The sequence below is a fragment of the Harpia harpyja genome, chromosome 13, assembly GCF_026419915.1.
Source record: "Harpia harpyja isolate bHarHar1 chromosome 13, bHarHar1 primary haplotype, whole genome shotgun sequence".
In the NCBI taxonomy this organism is placed as follows: domain Eukaryota; kingdom Metazoa; phylum Chordata; class Aves; order Accipitriformes; family Accipitridae; genus Harpia; species Harpia harpyja.
In genome coordinates, this window is record NC_068952.1 from 10,575,499 (window position 1) to 10,595,745 (window position 20,247).

The window sequence follows — 20,247 nt, forward strand, 5'->3', positions numbered from 1 at the left end:
TACAGAGCAAAATCAGTTCTGTAACTGTTCACCAACAAGAAGTGGTAATCATAAAGACAGGAGAGAAGAGCCCCGATATTACAAAATTCCTTGACTTCAATGGACGTTTTCAAAATCCTATTGAAATAAGTCTTTCTAAAATGACACTTTGGAACCAATTCTCTCCTCACCTGTACTGGTGAAAATCAGGAGTGATTCATCAGTGGAGTTGTGGTAATTTAAATGAGTATTTAATAATGAAATGAGGTGAAATGAGGCACCATTTCATCAGGAACTTCTTTACTTGACATTCATTTGCTTTTACTGGTTTTTTTTGTTGAGGAAGAAGCTCTCATCACTAAGCAAACTTCTGGTTTTGTAGGTGGGTGTGGAGTGGGTGGTCAAACATATTCAAGAACTGCTGAAGCACCTCCTAGAGAATTCAGCCCACCTATTGTTAAAGCAATGGGATCTGCACTCATAGAAGTGAAATGGGCACCACCTAAGAAACCAAATGGCATCATTACTAACTACTTTATTTACAGGTAAATGCTTTTATCATCTCAGATTCTTAGTCTTATTGAATTGTTCATTTCTTTATTCCTGGATATACTAGAAGGTAGAAAAAAGTGTAGAAGTATATGGTAAAATATACATTGCCTTTGAAATGCTAAGGTAAGATGCTGATCTATGGATGGACAAGTTGAGAATAAGAGCTGAGACAAGAATCATCTTCCTTATTGACAAATGACAAAAAGCAGGTGAAAATATATTTTTAAAAATTCAAAGGGACAGACAAAAAATTGTACGTTAGATATTCTCACTGAGTTTACCCAGACCACTAGGTACATTTTTCAATCCTCTCTGATAGACAGTTGAGAATTTTGGAATGGAAGCAGGAGTAATTCACCATTTCTGAGATTTTTAAAAGTAAGAAATGGTATCTAGGTTCCTAACACAGATCAATTTTCCAAGACAAATTATGTTCCTGTTTGTAAGTAATCTAGAGTGTGATTACAGGGCATCTGTTTGTGTTCCTTCATGTTTGTATTCAGCTGCCCTGCCTAGGTGGTTGACTGACACATCCTCACTCCCTATGAGGACCTTCATAAGCTCTGTGTGAGGATTTTTCTATATAGATAGTTCTGTTTAGGGAATTATCAAAGTAGCAGAGCACTGACATCTGCTGTGTCCATTGATCCTTTTTTAAAAGCTTGATGAAGGGACCTTCTTGAATAGCTTGAAAAAGTCAGAGAATATAAAACTCAAGCCATGTATTGGATAAGAATTTAAACTATGACATTCCTGGTTTTCCCAAGTGTAAACATGTGTGGTAAACACATGCTGGGCTGAACCTAGCCTCCCACAAAGAGTTTGGGATATTTTATTATATTAGAGCTGTGACTGAGAAGACAGGGAATCAAATTACTTTTTCGAATCAGCATTCATAATTAATATAAATTCACTTTTGCTTTAAACACATTTGTAGTCTCTAAAAATTTCGGCTCTCTTGAAATATCCTTTTGTTTCCTTTTTTTAATTGTCTGATCAAAAAAACCCAAGTCCCTCCCCTGTATGAAGAGGAATAAAGTGTATGTTATAGCCCAAGACATGTCTTCACTCTGTTGGTTTTGTAAATAAAGCTGATGATTACCGCTGCTATTCCATGGCAACCATAGAAAGGGAAAACAGGAAATATAATGCAGAAAGCCTGCTTCAGTGAAAAATACTGTAAATTGAATTTGACAGCATTTGATGGCATTTGATTATTCTAGTCACAGCCAAACAATGATATAAAGAGTAATATGAAACAGAATGTGTTACTGCCTAGCAGACTCAAAAGCAATAAACCTTCCTCCAATGTGACACAATCACTTCACAATCATAATTGTAGCCTGTTTGATACCTCTGAGTACAGCAGAAGGGCACTGACTGACATAGATACATTTTGTTTTTTATTTAAAGTGAAATGAAAATGGCGCACTGGGGCTCCAGATACAATCGTTATATTCACCTACATAGGCATGAATCACTTGGCAGTTATTTCAGCTGAAGTTTAAATGTGCTTAGACAACAACAATATCAAATCTTTCTCAGATAGCTGAAAAAAAATCAGAAATGGGATGTAAGCACATAGTTCTTTTTCATTTTGTAGCCACACATAACCTTACATTGTTATAGCAGCAGCAAGACTGCAGTATTTCTATGGGAGGTTATGGCATGTAATTTCTTCTTCATCATGTGCCTCTTCCTTACTGCATCACCACCAAAATAAATTCATTTAACTCAAAACCTGGAACGCTTGGGGAGCTAGTGTGTGTGCAGGTCTTTGCATTAAAATGGCAGGACTTGTGCTTTCCTCTAGAATCATAAAAGCACTTGCAAGTTTGCAGCCATTTTGTTAGAAACCAAAAAATTAAAATGTTAGTTTATGATAAAAGAGATGGTGACATTTTATTTTTGATTCATATAACTGTTTTAAACACAGATCTGAGGCTTTAAAACTTTTCTAGCAAGGACCACAACTTAGAAGAGGTTGTGAATGAGAAAAGATCTGGTTCATGAGACAATCACACAATCTACTTCTCTTCCCATTCATCAATACATAACATCCCTGTGACAACCACAGAAATCGCTAGTCTGGAAAAATAATATTATGGAAATAGGTGATGTATTTCTTGCTGTATTTTAATAAGATGTAGGTCACATCAGCTAATGGAACTGCTCTCTGCAGACCACCAGCATGCACTGTGTAGGATGCACATGAGATGACTCTTAAAGAAATATTGCCTGTAAAATTAGAAGTATTTTGGTTCATGTCTTGCTCAAGGGAGTGTCTGAATTTCTGTCCAAGTGTCTACATCATGTTCAGCAAGATTGTATTATTTAGTATATATATGCAAGATTGTAATGTAGATCTCATTAGCTGAACAATCCTGATGGTAAAAATGTAGCCGAAAAATCAACAGGCAATTTAAGACAGAGGACATGTCTCAGTGGCTGTTGACTGTTGTGACAGAGGACATGTCTCAGTGGCTGTTGTGACTTGCAGTGTAGAGGCTTCTAGACTGACTCTTTATGATTAATTCATTTCTTACCCTTATACCCTTAACCATGAGCTGCACCAAAGACAGCTTCCAAGGCACATATATTAGTAGATGGTTTAATATAAGAAACCTTATAGATGGATCTGTCATTGAGTATAAGAACTCCTGAAGGGTTTTATTTATACCTGTAATTGGTATAATACCTAATCTAAACTAGCATGTTACATGCAATAATCTCAAATTCCTTTTGTTTGCTTTTTGACATCAAAACTTGTAAAAAAAAAAAAAAAAAAAGAAGAGGAGAAAAGAAAAACATACAATATACATTAGTATATATTTGTTGAATCCAAATGGTAAGTGAGGCTGCTTTGTTTAATTGAATGTGAAACTGTGGAGGGGCAGCATTGTTGATGTTGCATTATTCCCCCACATTTGACAGTTTGATTCCCCAATCATTTGAATTTTACCCCAGGACTTCTCAGTGTTTCTAGAAATAACTCACTACCACTCTGGTAAGGAAAACAGCAGGCACTGCTAAAACATCTACTTTTGTTGCATGCTGAAAGGTAAACATGTGAAGAATAATTCTGGGTTGACCTGCAAGACCTCAGGGATTCGCTGGGTCTCCTTCCACATAAGAAAGCTGAGGGATGAGTGTTGCAGTTAGTGTTGCTGCAGTCCTCTGCCTACAGCTCTATAGTTATCTGTCACAAAGAAGATTATATTCTCCTCTTTATGTCATCTGTTCAGATTGGCAGTGGGGCAGGGAGAATTTGCCCTTATAAAAATAACTGTATGTGAGCATCTTTAAAATGAATGTAAGCAGCAAATCGGACTATGCAGATTAAGAGACAGCTTCCAGCTCTTGGAAATGTTATTCTCCTTTGCAGCTCATTGTACATAAGAAACACTTCCAGTTAAATGAGCAGTTGAATCTTAAATCTTAAGACGATTGAAATGATTACAGACTGTTCAACCACTTCTGTTCAAAGTTTATTCATACATGAAGATATTCTGGTTTTTAGCGCTACAGATGGAACCATTTACCTAACCATAAGTTTCATTCATTAAATATTCAGCAGTAATAAGATCTAAATACTTAACCAGACTACACTGTACAGCTTTGCTTGTGGATGAGCTTACAGTTGGTGGCATATTTTATCTTCCAGTGTGAAAAAACTGTTTATCGCAGAGTTTTGAAAATTTATACAACATGAATTTGTGTATTCATTTAAGTACCATACTGCTTGGTCAGACAAGACATATTAAATGTGACTTTATTGCACTAAAATATACTCTCTTTTCACTTATCTGCAGAGATTTTTTAGTCATGTTTTTGAATACACAGAGAAAAGAGTATATTTTTAGGTGCAGGAGGAAGACATAATAGCGTTTCACCTTTCAGAATTATGTGTCTTGCATTAAGTCAGTGAACAGCATCTAAGGGAGAGCTCTGTGTAAGGCTTAATTTACCATTACAATAGAGCATGGGGAAGTGTATTAAAAATAGCTGATGGAATTTTGGGGTCAATGGGTAATTTTGTACCCCAACTCTTCCAGACATTTTGTTGCAAGAGAGAGATTTGCTAGGGAATCTTTCCTGCCTGTTCTACCTGCCATTCTCCACCCAGTTCTGCCAAACAATTCTCAGTATCAAGACATCTTATAATTTGCCTATTTCACTACACTAGAGACATTGTACCTCAAAACTCTTCTCTTTTTAAAATCACACTTTAACCCTTTTAAACTAAACAGTGTCCATATAGCCTGCTTATCTCAGAGTGTAGCAAAACTTTGGCTTCATATAGGAAAATAATGTATTCATGCATGCCTTATATATGCATATACACAAAGGATGAATAAACAGCTATGTACACACATGCATTCATTATATTCTTCATATTTGCATGTAAATACCTGGGTATATATTATTACAAGCAGCTAAGATTATCAGTTTTAAAAAATTATTGCATTTTGTATTTTTAAAGTAATTCCTGGGTTGATCTAACAAAATAAAATCTGACAGAATTCTGTGAAATACAGATTTTCTCTTGCCAAAGAAATGTTCTTCAGCTTCTGTGTGTGTAGTGATGATGACACCCAGTAGTCAGACAAACCAATTTTATTTCTGCAAATTTGCCCTACTTGCAATAAAAGTGGCAGATAATGTAATTTGTTTTTTGTTGTTGGCACGGAGGGTGAAAGTGCTTTTACGTTCTGCAAAGGCCAAGGTTCCTGTGAAGAGTAGGGGAAATACTTAAATTCATGTGTAGTACAGCACAACCGTCATTGAGATTTATCACAGTGTTTAAATGTAACCAACTTAATTTCACACAAACATTTTTATGCCAAGTGAAAGAATTGATTTGATAACTCTGTTTTGAAGATGAGTGCTTGCCTTATTACAACTGTTGTAAATTATATACTAGAAGAGGCCACATTAGAAAGGAGCTGAGGATCATCTGTAATCTTCTCTGATACTCAGAATATTACCAGGTCCAACACAAGCAGATCTGTAGTAGGAATGCTATATGTACATGTATATGTATATGTGTGTGTATGTATGCATGCATACAGATATATATACATATGTACAAAAATAGAAACACATTGTGCCAAAAGCCTTTACAGTGAATCGCCTTCATATATCTTAAGTTTGCATTTTTAAACAAAAACAGCATTGGAAAAAATATGTTGTTTATTACAGAAAGCACTACCTGTGATATTTTAATGAGTTTTTGTGGTGGAGCTGCAAATTCTGCTAAGTTTATGCACAAGGGATTACTTATTCCATTCACAAGAGCAAATGGGATATTTATTGTGGGCAAATCAGAATTTAAGAGTGCGCAGCTTTGGTTTTGTGGGCATGATAGTATATTTATCCCTTGTTCACTAGGTAACATTTTGCTCAAGTAAATTGGTCATAAGTTTTCCATAAATGAGGGATCCTGAGGTGAGTACCTCCATAAATAGTTTGATTTTCAGAATTGTTGAAAACTTGCGCCCATACTGCAATTCAAGTCATTACTTAGCAACTACATATGGATTTAAAATTTCATGTTCTAAATTCTGAAAGTCTCATACCTGATGTCTTCTATCCTAAAAGGACAATATGCTATTGTATTACTACCCTGCTGCTATGGACTGTGACAGCACACTTTTTTGACATGCTTTGTAGTATTCTTCTAGATAAAGGAGAATAATTAAATGATTGCCTCAAAAATCTCTTCTTCACTACTCAGCACCTAACACAAGTTCAGGGAAATGCTTTTAAGATGCAAAGGTAGGTAGGCAGTTCCTTGTGTGTGTAATACATAGAAATAAATTCTGTACTTTTCTGAGGCACAGGTTGAGCTTAGAACTTCAGGATCTACTACCATGGGACTGTTAAAGTTCTTTTCAATTTTAAACACATTGCCTTTGATTTAATTTCAGACGTCGTATGGGCAGTCAAGAAGAGCTGCTTTTGTTCATCTGGACTGAAGGAACTTTGGAATTTATTGATGCGTCTGATGCTCTACAGCCTTTCACTCTCTATGAATATCGTGCCAGAGCTCAAAATGCTGTGGGGTCAGTGGACAGCCTCTGGGCTTCAACCCAAACTCTGGAGGCTTCCCCTTGGGGCATGGGAGCCCCTTGGGCACAAGCAACAAGTGCATACTCAGTAAGGTTGAACTGGACCCAGCCTGTCTCTCCCAATGGTGTTATATCTCTGTATCGAGTAGTCTATCAAGAAAAACGCAGTGATCCAACATTTAGCATCCCAGCTGTTACAGCACTAACCGTAATGGTAAGAACTGGACAACAAAACCAGTTTTGAGTTGTTTTCACTCTGCTTTGATCTCTGTGGTATTTTAAAAATCTCATTTAACACTGATTGGAAAAGTGGGGTTTCCAATTGCCAGTAGTTTTTTTGGTTTAAATTTTGTGTTTGGCCCAATGCAGACTGAAACGTTTCGCATTAATATCTAATTCCTGGTAAAGGCAAGTAGATTACTCAAAAGCATAGATGGATCATGTCTGGAGGAATTAAGCACATGCATCTAACTTTGTCAGCCTCACTCTGAAAATACTGTCCTGAGCTTTTTGTCTCAGCCTCACTCTGAAAATACTGTCCTGAGCTTTTTGTCTGACTGTAGAAATAGTTTCACAGGATCTGCACAAAGAACAATAAAATCAGTCCTCCTTGTATATAATTCTAGTTTTGTAATTCAGTTGGAATCACGAAGTGAATGAATTCATTAGTAATTACATAGTTCATATATGCAATGCATTTGCATGTTCCCCTCATAATTCATCAGTAATAAAAGCCGATCTACTTTTACTTTCATTATATGTACTTGTATTAGAATGTTACTTTGCACTGCTAACATGTCTTTCCCTTCAAGGGACTTTCCAAACATGAATGTTTGTAAATATTACATTTCTATTCAGCATGTGGAGGGATAGACTCAGGAAAGGGCAGGTTGTTTTGCGAACTGACTAACAATGTTATGTAAATCAGTGACAGAAGTGATTATGGTTTGTGCAGTTACCACTGCTCCTCCCACCTATATATTACATTCTAGTCTTTCTATAGAAAGAAAGCTTATAGATGAACTGAACTGCTGTATATTAGGATAGCTGCTATACTTAGCTGTCTCCTGAAAATAAGTTTTAGAAAATGTTTAAGGAGGTTGTAATAAGGTTGGGTTTCCTCAGCAGTGCCACCTCAGTTTCATAAACCTAGAATTTTCCCTAAATGATATCCATAGACCATGTTTGTATTGAATAACACCAGAAATCCTGTAAATTCTTAATTACCCCAATTATAAAGTATCTGTTTGACATTCAAGTAGGATCCTAAAGAGCTTTCTCTGGAATACCCAATAGTAACCTTTAAGTAACTCCATTCCTTAGACAAATCTTGACATGACAAGATGGGAGAAGTTTCTAGCTCAGTAGTCTTACATACTCTTGTGATCATATGGTTCCAAAGCAGTTTTGTGTCTAGCTTCCTGGAAGCCTAAACGGATTAAGTTTGTAAAACATCTTTTTCTGAAAAAGAAAACAGGTCCTGAGCTGAATGATAGGAATATATACTTTTAGCTTCTGAAATAGTTGCATTCACATTGTACAGTATGTTAGGTCTTAAAAAGTAGATTGGGATTTTAAAGTTATTGAACTTCAGCAGGATTTTGGTACTCAGCTCCCTTAACTTGTTTTTAAAAAAAATAATCACAATCATAATTGTGATGGGACACCTAAGATTTCAAAGCCAGCGAAATGACAGGGCTTCTCCTAGTAGTCTGCTTCAGCAGCATGCAATGTGTTGCTGAGCATCAGAATTGACCTGGCTGGTCATGCATTGCAATGTCTTCTAAGCATGCCAACAACAACAGAGCATGTCCAAGATGGTTGTATTGTGGGTAATAAAACCTACCAAAATGGCCTTTTAAATAATGTTGCCACAGTGTGTTTCTTTAACAGCATCAGTTAAAAGCCTTTGAAATTAACAAGCTATTATTTACTGAATTAGTATTTTCCTGGCTCCAAAATCCTTTATTTTCCCCAAACACTATCCTGAATCAAAATGACATTCTGGCAGCATATGTATAGCTGTTCTACTAGTGTTGCAGCAAAGCTGACTTGCATGTTTTTTCTACTGTCCTTTGTCGTGAACATTTATCAATTATTATTTTTGCTACCCTTTTTTATTTTTAAATATTATACTACCCTTTGGGGAGAAATCTTTCTGCACAGCTCTTCCATCAGTTACACACACTTTAAGCTGTTGCAACCACATTAACTCAATAGAGTTGTTGCTGATTTATACCAAGGAGCTGAGATCTGAATCCTACCTCTTCTGAATATAGTAGAAGAGCTAAAGCTTTGAATCAAAGTTATTGACATAAAGTGCACGGAGTCCTGTTATCAAAGATATCTTCAGGAGGTCAGGTCAATTATCCCAGCAGGCAAAAACCTGGACACCAACTTTCAAAGTTATAACCCCTTAAAAATAGAATTTTAGCATGAAATTGCTGATATACCCTTAACTGTAGCTTTGTGAATGAGATGCTTTAATTAAAATGTAATTTTGTTGAAGGAACTAGCATTCCAATGATTAAACTTCTGCCCCTTTAAAATATAGCTTTCAGGGGTACTAGGCTAAACCATTTAATCTCCTAAAGCATCTCTGTTGGAGCTCCCTCGTGGGATACGCCATTAGTCATTCTCTCACACAAGCTTCCATGTTACAAGCAAGACTTAAAGTATTAAGCGAGCAATGAGTTCGGTCCTTTATTTAATCTGTTAGACTCCATTCTTATCCCATTAGATTATTCCAGAAAAAAAGCAGTGCTAGAATCACAGTAGCTGATCCCACCCTTGCTCTTGTCGGTTGCTCCCTGGTTGCCTGCCACAGGACATAAAGCTTGACCAAAACCTAAAGTAGAAATACAATCCTTGTGACACTGCAGGATACAAATTAAGCTCTTGCTAATATCCCTGCAGACCTGTTCTAATCTGACAGCTCTGTTTCCATCCATTTCCAGAGCCAAATGGGAAGCATCTTGTGGGTTTTCAAACCATTTGACAGACTTGTCCACTCTACCTTCCCAAAATGCAACTATGCACTCCCCAGTTAAGGTGCATTAATCTGTATTTGAATTAATGTGTCAGAGGTATGGCTGTCTGGTACCTTAAGGTTATCGCTGACCCCTTGAAATTTCATGCTGCAAAAACTCAGTTCTGAGAGCAAAAGCTGCTGCCACTCAAACAAAAGGAGGATCTCCCTGCAGCGTTAGAAGTGAGTGAAGTACACGTGAGCCATTTTGATGCTTCGCAGTTAAAGAGCAGTGTCACGCATTTCCCTAGCTTGTTTGGCCAGGAGTGTAGTGACAGATGTTAGGTGACAGCAAGTTAAACTGACATTCTGGTTTATTTGCAGAGCAAAGTCAAGTCAAGAATGGTTACAGCAGTACAAGTGTCTACCACAACATCTTCCCAGTTCATTTTAACCCTCTAAAGCAAGAATGATATTTAGTGTCTTATTGACAGCATTAACATGAGACAGATGTGCTTATAGAGGAATGGCTTGACAGTAAGATCTCATTTAGAGAAATCTGCATAAAGTGACTAGATTGTCAAAGCAAGCTTCTCACTCTTGTGAACTTAGGGCTTAAGCTTGTGAACATAGGACCCAGAGCTGATTTCATTATAGAGCCAGTACCTGCCAAATGACATCAAAGCGTCACAGCTCTTTAACTGTTGTATTCCAAATGTTGCTATGAGGTGAAACTGGGAGTACGTTTGGACTTTTTCTTGGTAGAAGTTTTGTGGGTGTGTAATTCTGTTTCTCCCATGACAATTATATCAAGTGTTTGTTTACCACGAGCAGGAGAATTCAAAGCCAAGAAGATGAGTGAAACATGTAAGATTATGTAGCTGTTAGAATGTGCTTGGAGAAGGAAAAGCATCCAGAGATGAGGGTTATAAAGAAAAATTCTGCCTGCTATGGGCAGTGACCCCCATTATTATTATTATGTAGAATCAAGGCCTCAGTGTGTCAAATCCACCTCAGCAGAGCATAACTAAAAGTACAATGTGCTTGTTACAGGATGCAAGAGATAGGTGTAAGCATTATAGGCCTTATTCCTAGGAAATCCTACACCTGTGCCTACCTAGAAGCACAGGTCTACTCACAATGTGTTTTGCAGTATGAGGGTCTCAGGCCAAATTTATCCTACAAGGCTTTTTTGGCATAGCTATGTCAGCTTGGGGTGTAAAAAATTAACACATCTCTTAGCTGATATCACTGCACCAGCAAAGCCTTTGGTTTTGATGCAGCTATGCTAACAGTTGAGAACACATGTTGGCTTACCTTACATTATTTGGGGACATGGTATATAACTACACTGGCCAAGCTCCTCTTGGCAGATGCTTCATCTGTGGTAGGGAAATCTGTAGACATATTGCAGAATAGCAATAATAATAGAGACTTAGGTAGGAGGATGAGACTTTGGCTTGCACGATTTATGTTGTTATAACCAGACAGTAATTTGTATGTCAAATATATAACTAGAGTAAAAATAATAAATAAAGTCTACTTGCTGAAAAACTCCATATAAAATATATTATAACAGAAATAATTTTAAGTGGCCAGTACTGCCATATACACACGCCTCCTATGCAGGATTTAACAGATATCTGGAATCTTGCATCCAGAGTTAGTTCCTTTCTATTCATCACATTCAGAAATACTTAATACATCCATGTGTGATCCTTCATTTCTGTTTCCTCATATAGACCAGTGAACATTTGACAGCATTGGAGATGAGATACCACATAGTTAGTAACTTCCTCGTACATAACATTATTCAGTAATGCAGTATGCAGGACTGTACATTACAGCTTCCTTATAGAAGAAGGAATGAAGATCATAGCCACAAGAATGAGAAAAAATATGCCAAAGAGAGGGACCGGTGAAATTTTTTTATACATGCCTATTTCACATGCCTGGGAAATGGACTGCACCCTTAGAAAACAAGATGAGACTAAATGGAGGAATCCCTGCACATGCCGTAAATTCAGAAGATGCGCTACTTAGCAAAGAATGAAAGCTGTAAATGGCAGTGGAGGGCAAAAGTTAATTAGGCTACTGTGCTGCTGTTAGTGAGTGGAAAGTAGCCACAACCAGAAACAAGATGGCTGCTCAGCAGTGCCCTAAGACAGCCAAAAGATCATATCCTTAGCTCTGCAAGGGCTTATGGGTTAGGGGGAAATCATACACAGATGACTAATTTTTTTATGGTTCACAGCCGATCAAAGTGAAATTCAGCAGCTGTTCAGGACAAGTGACCACTCTAACGGCTGTAATATAACCTGCTAAATAGAGAGGGAATTGCATGAGAGCAAGAGGTTAGCTGTGATTATCGGCAGGTGAGTGCTTTATTGAAGTTGAAAGACCATTAACATTGATGGAGTAATTATTTCAACTTGAAAGTAATTACCTTGATGGGTGATAACTTCTCCAGTGTTCCCAGATTTGATTGGACCAAACAATTGTGAACTCTTGAAGCCTAGAAAAATATTACAACAATACTGCAATGCTTAAATTACTGAAACCACTGTTAGAGTATTTTAATTATGCCTAACAATGAAAAGATTTTAACTTACAACAACTGGTGACCTCTCATGTATAGAGACATTTGCTTTCTAATTCCAATGAAATGACCCACACCTACTATGTGTGTGCTGTATGTGATGGGTTTGCAAATGAATCATTTGATTTAAATGCAGTTTTTAAGATTCAAAGCCTTGTTAGCACAGTTTCAGGAAGGGCTTGTACTGGAATTGCTGTAATTGTTTTATTTGCCAGGAAAGCCCAATAATATAAAATGCTTCCTGTGTTTTAATCTCTAGACCTGTTAAGCTTACACAGGATGAATACAGGACAAGTGCTCCTTCACACTGAAGGCTGCTAAAAAAAAAAAAGTGTATGAGGCAATCTGTGTCTCACAGATTCTGTTGTTTCCATGCTGCTGCAGAATATGCTGGATTTGGCACTACAGCTCTGTTTAAATAAGCATTTGGATTGGCACTACGATGCCCCTCCAGAAACTGATTAAGTGCTTCAGTAAGCCCCACCTATCAAGACAGACATGTAGAATTGCCTAATTAGAGCAGAAAGGATGAAATGGGTTGTTGCACAACTTTGATGATTTTAAAGTACCGTGGTAATAGAACTGGATGAGAATAGTGAGAGAGAGAAAGAGAGAGGCTTCAGCTCTGCTACTTATACCATCCTTGCTGTAACCAAGGCCACTTCAGTGTCTCCTGAATGCTTTTGGCAGCCACAGAAACATAGCTTTAGACCCTGCTGGAACTCTGCCAAGAATGAAAGAATCCTTGCGAGGTAGGATGCGGGGTAGCAGGGAAAGGTTTATCTGGTGTCTGTGAGATCTTAATATGTTGTCAGGCAACTGGTGATTTGAATTAGCGAAGGTTACAGCAAAGGAGTTTATTTCATTACATTTTTTCTTGAATATTTTCTTCCTAATTCAGTGTGCAACATGAAGTTAACATAACTTTGCCCTTCGATAAATTTTTGGACCAGAAGTAAAAACCCAGATAGGGTTGTGTCTGACCATGCCTAATCGCACACTCTAGATTGACTAGTCCAGAGTGCCTGGATCAATAGGTAATTTTTTCTACAAATAAATTAGTTACCTATTTGGAAATATCTGGTGTATTTTATCCTTGGGTTTCTCCTTGTGCAAGATCCAGTTTTCACCCATTCCGTAGGTCTTTTTTTGATGAGTGAAACACATGTAGAATTAGGTTTTCTGAGGGATATTTACAATCTCTGACTTCAGGCATCTAACCTAGTTAGGAGCATGAATGTCCTCTATAGACCATGAAACCTACAGAACATCTAAGGCATGGACATTTACTGTCCTTGGCCTGCAACTGTTCACACGAGACTGCTTTCCTCTAGTGCATTTGTGTGCCACTGCTGGCATGTGTCAGTCAAAAGAAGGTGGTTGATTTTAAGCTGATTAATCAGCTGGTCTTTCCTAACCCACACAATGGGATTGTGCAGGTTGACAGATTTAAAAGATGATACCCTCTGACAGAAAGGTGGTGGTGGGCAGCAGTCTCGAAGTGGTAATCTTTTCAGCTTGTGCACCTGCAGTCACAAGAGAATAGGTGACCACATGACAAAGCCTGAAGGAAGATGCCTAAAATGAGATTGTATAAATGCTCTATATGCTGTTTCTCTGTATATGTTTTTATATATGCTTCATATTTATGCTTTTGTCTATGATATTTTTCTGTAAATCTTGCATTTCAGTTGTGAGAATAAGATTAAGCTAATCAGGTACTGTAGAAAAACACCATTGACAGGATGTTTTCTAATTTGTAAAAACAAAATAAACAAAACAGAAACCCCCACAAACCTTCACCTTATTAAGTATAATTTGATAGGAAAATATAATATGAGGGACATTCTTCCCTTTGTGCCATGTTGTGTGCGACTGCAGTAAATCTGCTTTAAAAACAAGGTTTTGGTAAGCTACAGATGCTTTTTCATATATAAGTAGGAAATAAAAATGGAGAAGGAGGAGGTGGAAGTTTGTTGGGTAATATGTACAGCTGTTTTTCAAATTAGATATCTGTTTAAAAATGCTTAATTGGATTTGACTAGATTTTAATTCATGTTTAACCAACATTGTTAAGTGGATGTATCAGGCAACTCCAAGATAACACTCTTTGTTGGTAAAGTCATAGGGCAGCTTCCTAAAATCCCCAGGGTCATGCCCAACAGCTACAGATCCAGGAATTCTTCAGCTGAAAATTAGAAAGGCCGCTCCCCACCCCCCATCCTATCTTTGTGCCCCACTCCCCTCCACAGATAAGGTCTTTTATTCAAATTGGCTGAGAGATGTTATGTCATATGTTTATATTTCATAGGGAATTTTAACAAGCAATGGGTAATTTTAATAAACAGACAGTCCTACCTCTTTTTAAAAAAAGCAAGAGCAAGCCATATGACTCATGGGAATTGGTAATATAACATAGAGCATCGTACCGCTGGGGACTCCATTTGAATCTAATCCAGGTCTACAGTCACCAAAGTCATTCTCATCAAACAGCCGTGGGGTGTCCTACGCAAGATAAGTTTAGTATTCTCAGCTGACCTCCTGTCCTTTCTCTTTACTGCTCCCTTTTGAATCCATTCCCATCACTCAGCTTCACAGCCTCATTCAAGCTCATCTCCCCTATGCTTGTTGCAGTTTCCCATTTTCTGCCTGCCAAGTGACCTCTCTCTCTCTCCTCCTTTCAGACTTTACAAAAAGCACTGGAATGCATGTATAATCTTGCCACACTTTTTTTTTAGGGGGCGAGACCCTAATTCCTGCACAGTGCTAAAACATGAGTTTATCAACAGAAAGCTCTTTGGGAGTGAAAATGGGTGTCTGTCTGTTAATTTACAGCACTATATAAATATTATTTTTGAGACTATAATAGCAGTTATGGTGAATAGGGGCCAGATGGCCTGTGTATCTAGAAAGCAGAATGGCAGTGTATTTTTAATGGATTTAAATGTTACTTTTTGACAGGAAGCTAATATTAAATTCTATGTTATAGGTGCCTGTCAGGTGAGTATGGTTCTGAGTTTTGGCTTTTGTTAAAGTAATTACTAATGTCATGCCTGGATACTTTTGCCTACTAAAGCCTTGTTCTGTGGTGGGGTCTTTGTTGTTGCTTTTGTTTTTTTTTTTTTTAAGGATGGTTATTGATCTCTTGCTGAGCTGAGATTTCAGTTTTATGCCAGATAGTTTGATTAATGGGTTGGTTTCTGTAAGTGGACTGAATGGGGATAGGAAGCACAAGCCGCTCATGCCGCCAACCCTAACTCCATCAAGACGCATAGCTCATTATGAAACAGTTATCAAGTATACATGAAAAATTAATTGGGCTCAGTTTGATTCTGAAAAGGATCAGCTTTCTACTTGGCGGTCCCCCCAATCTTTCCAGATGTTGCACGCTAGCCCCTCGAGAAGCAGCGAAGGGAGATGTATTAATACATTGTATTGATTAGATCAAGACCCCTGACAGTTATTTGTAGAGATACCATCTGGCTGCTGTTCGAATTCCTTCACCAAAAACAGGACGTGACATGTTATTAATCTCAACTCTCTAAGTATAGACAGTTGCCTTTTCTGCTAAACCGCATTTTACCATTCCGTAGGAGATGGAGGCAGACCTGAAGGGTGCTGAAATTAAGGTTATTACACAAATTGAGCCATATGGTCCAAATATTTCAGCAAGAAAATTGCCAGGCAATAAAAATTGCTCCTGCCTTCCTAATGGTGTAAATTACAGTTTAACCATGGCTCTAATGATGTCCTTCTGCCGCGCTTAACTACTGTTACATGAAGGACATTGTTTTAAAAATATAAAAAACAAGTAAATGCCAGCAGCGTGTTTTACAATCTGTTAGTGTGTCATTAAGAACACTGTCAGAATTACATAAACATAATGGCAGGCAACCTAGCATACAAAAGAACGAGTATGGAAATAGAAAGTGTCTTGAAAACTCCTTTAGCTCTGTAATGTCAAGAGCCCTTTCCCTTCTGGAACTTTTCCAGTATGGGAAAACGTGGCTGCTTATTTATTCCAGTTCTCACACAGGCTCTGATGGAGATTTAAAAACAGAAAAAAAAATACTGAATATTCTGATGCATTTTGAACAGGTGACAATGGAGGGGTATAAATTTACTACCACATTATACTGCAACTGTATATAAAGTTAACTGGGTATGAAAAAGGAATCCAAAATGTGACTCTCTTCAAACTGAAGCGTTGTTTTTATTCTTTTGGATCATAATGGGAGTTTCTGTTGTTTTTCAGACTGGAGAATTGCAGAGTATTAAAATAGTTTCAAACCTCAAAAGCTCTCTGAATTTTACTAAGAGAGTTAGCAATCCTAAAAATTTGTTTATTAAAGATAGCTGTAACTTATTTGTTATTAAAAACAAAACGAAAGTAGTTATCCAGTCAGGAGATTCATTACTGACTGATTGTGGTGATTCATCATACAATGTGGAAATTAAATTGTAAATAAATAAAGTGAGTAATTAGCCAATGAGATTTCATTTCAAAAACACTCATCCAACTATTCAGTTTGTAAAGAAAAAACTCTGAGATGGCCATACAAAATGGAAAAATCACGTAAGTTTATAATAAATGCTATTTTGGAATATCGAGTTTGACCACTTCTACTTTAAACCATGTGCAGATTTTAATAGTTCATATATGCCAGACCTTTTGGTAAAATAACCTAGCACAACCATGTTACCAGCTTGGGATCTGGCTGACTGGGTGCACATCAGTGGTTCAGGGGAGGTGCACTTTGAGGGGTCTGTACCGTTTTGTAGAGGTGGCTGCTGGGAACCAAGGGGTCCTGCGCCCCACTGCTGCCACCCCTCCCTCCCTTGGACCCTGTCTTTCTGGGTCAGCTGAGCAGGTGGAGCTGCTGCTTCCCCTGCCTGTGCACCTTTGAAGACAGAAACTTCCACATCCTTGCAAGGGCACCCAGTTCTTGCTGGAGCTTCGTGCTTCGTGAAATGAGCTTTGACAATGTTGAAAACACAACCGAGCGATGTCGAACAGACGAATGGATGAAGGTAGATTGCGAGTTAGATGACTGGGTTGGCTTTTGGTGAATGAGCTGGCAGGCAGCTCTTGCATTTGTCTTCAAACCTAGCAGAGTTTCTGAATCGTGTGTGATCTCATTTGTGTGTGGAACAGGGAAAAGATGACAGGGGACTTTTACTCTTGACAAATTTAAATTGACCCCAAACCAGACAGCTAATCAGATTCAATGAAGTTCAAAACAGTCTTTATATCTGTCCTTCCTGCTTCTCAGTACCAGTATGATCACAGATGAAAGCACCAAAACAAAAGTCATTCATGGTTGGTTGGTTTCCAAAGAAACCAAAGGCAGAAAGTAGTAGACTTTTGTGAGGATGGTAGTCTGAAAACTTCCTATGTACAATGTGTGGGGTTAGTTTACATACATGTAATCTGTATTAGGAGGAAACAAAGTCCAATTTTTTTTAGTTTATCCCATCACAAACTGTAAGTATTTCCCTCAGCACCTTGAACTTTTTATCTGACCAAAATTACAGAAATGCACGGCAAATGGGATCTGGAACATCTAAGTGTATTGTACTCTAGTCACATGCACCTGTAATGGATGGATTTTATTGTTTAACTGTAAAAACTGTATTGTAGTTTTAAGCCTGTTTCTTTAGCATTTGTCAAATACACTCTCTTCAGTCTTTAAAGGAAGAGAGAGATTGGTACAGATATCCCTCTACCAGCATCTGATGGGCTGGAAGACTAGGAAAGGATATGCTCATTGAACTGCTTTATGAGTGCCAAGAAAAAGTATGAGCATGGAGAGAAGGTTTTTACCCATGAAGTGGAGGTCCTGCTGGAAGAACCTCTGCCAAAGTTGCTACCAGAGTCAGAGAATTTTTTCTCACCTTCCTGCCAAAGTTGCTACTGGATTCAGAGAAATTCTTCTCACCATAGCAGCAGGTGCTATATTGCAGCCTTTAGGGCATCAAACATCATCTGTTATACCTCTGGCAACTGCAGGCTGCTTTACTCCCTCCATCAAGACTGTGGAAACTGTTTCTCCCTCCCTTCCTTTCCTTTCTCAGCCCTTCCTTTCTAAGACCACATTTACAGACTATGATGAGTGATACAGGGAATAGGAATTAATTCCCATCCTGAGGGTCTAGTAGAAAATAACTTCTGTCTTTTTCAGATTTTTATTAGGAACTTCTTTCTATTTCCAGATATTCTGCAGTTCTTACAACAGGCAGGACTCTGCTTCAGTCAGGTAAAGTCCTTTAAAGGTCTTATATTACTGGAGGCTGTGTAGTTAGGCAGGCAAAGCCTTGGAAGACAAACAAACACTTACATGTCCACTTAAGGCAACCTCTGACTGGTGCAAGAGCAGCAGCTCGACCTGCAGCACAGTAGCCTCCCCTAAGCAATTTGGCTTTGCAGCTGTAGGATGTCTTTTTTAAACTAATCCATGGCTGCTCCACCTTCTTTATGTAGCACCTATGTCTTCTAAACACTTCTGTACCCACACTACCCTAACAGAGACAATGTTACTGCTGGGGTATGGTCCATCTGAATGAGACCGCTGAAGTGTCTGTTTCCTGTGTGCCAGAAGGACTCCCAGGAGTCATATATTCACAACAGGAAGATGAACAGAGGTCCCAGTATCTATTTAACCTACTGGGGCATATCACAAATCATTACTCATTTTGCTTCTGAATTTTGCTCCAACTATTTTTCCAAGTCCAATTCCTGCAGGTTTGAATGCACCGATTCTTTTTTCCCATCCAGAGCAGAGTTCCTAGCCTGAGCCAAATCCTCCACGCAGTGTAGATATGCTACCCTAGTGGCTGCAAGAAAGGTACCAAGTTTACAATTGTCCCACAAAATCGGAATTGCAAATGCAGATTTAATATAGCAAGAGAGTGAGGGAAGTGGACTCCTTGCAGTAATAAATTTTCTGTATTTTTGCTATAAAGAAAACTTTACTCTGCACAAACACAAGAAATGAAACTTTGCAGAGCTCTTACATTTCAGCAGGCTTTAAAAAAGAATTAATGAGAAGTCTGGAACACATCTTTTCCCAGATGAAGTGAAGTATTATTCTTGTCATTATGGTATCATAAAATTATTTTATATTGTTTTCTCTTCAGGGGTTCAAGACAGATGATAATTTAGATTTTTCTCTAATGCTAGTCTATGCTAGGAATGCTAGACCTGTGATGTACCAATAGATCATGAGATTTATGCTATAGTTGTAGCTTAAGACAGTGACATGTTTAAGTGCTGTGCTTAACGTTACTGGAAAGTCTTGGCCTAAAAACACTGAATAGAGACCCTGAGAGCAAATGAGAAGAAAAACATCACCTTTTCCACCAGGTAACACAATAGTTTGTGCTCTAGTTGCTTTGATGTCAAATACAGTGCCCCCTTTGAGGACAAATATTGCTGAGAACATGTGACTTTTTAAGTAGGACATTTCTGAGACAAAAATTTGCAACAGCTCTTTAGCATACTGCATTTTTCATCTTTCTGGTCCTGCATAGAAGCATTACAACACTTACTATTACACGGGTTTGTTAACAAAGCAATTTAATTTGTTTTGAGGGTGTCAATGGAAATTTTAAACCACACTGCCTTGAGTAACATCATCTTGGACTGAAGATCCAAGCCAACATGTTGACTTATGCATGGAAGTCAGGAGTCAGGGATGTTTGCTTCAATATTATGGATTAACTAAACCCAAACCCTGTTCTGGCTGAATGCCATCTACATACACCATTTAGTTTTGTTCTTCTACTTATGAAGACCCTGATCCAGGATCCTTGAAAAGTCAAAAGGAAACTTCTGTTGATTTTGAAGTGTTTTGAAACAGCTGCAGTTTAACTTCTGAAGCTATCAATAGTTTTCTGTTTCGCCTTAAGAAAAAAGAAAGAGTTCACCTCTATGGTCTGTTGCTGTGTGCTGATTGAAAATGTTGTCACTGGCTTCTTGGCTCTTTGAGTCTTAAGTGAATTTAAGCAAAAGTCACAGCTCTGAATTCTAAAAACTTACTTTAGACGGCCAGTGTAGGCTAGTCTGTCTAATCTGTCTT

General features: G+C 37.9%; 1 protein-coding gene across 5 annotated transcripts in view; it reads left to right on the forward strand.

Moving 5' to 3' along the window:
* The window catches only part of USH2A (usherin), a 408,741-nt gene that overhangs the window by 336,030 nt on the left and 52,464 nt on the right, over positions 1-20,247 (forward strand). For all 5 annotated transcript variants that reach the window (XM_052805222.1, XM_052805224.1, XM_052805225.1 and 2 more), the window contains exons 60-61: positions 362-524; positions 6,462-6,816. In XM_052805222.1, the coding sequence (XP_052661182.1) occupies positions 362-524; positions 6,462-6,816 (518 nt within the window). The remainder of the gene's footprint in view (positions 1-361; positions 525-6,461; positions 6,817-20,247) is intronic.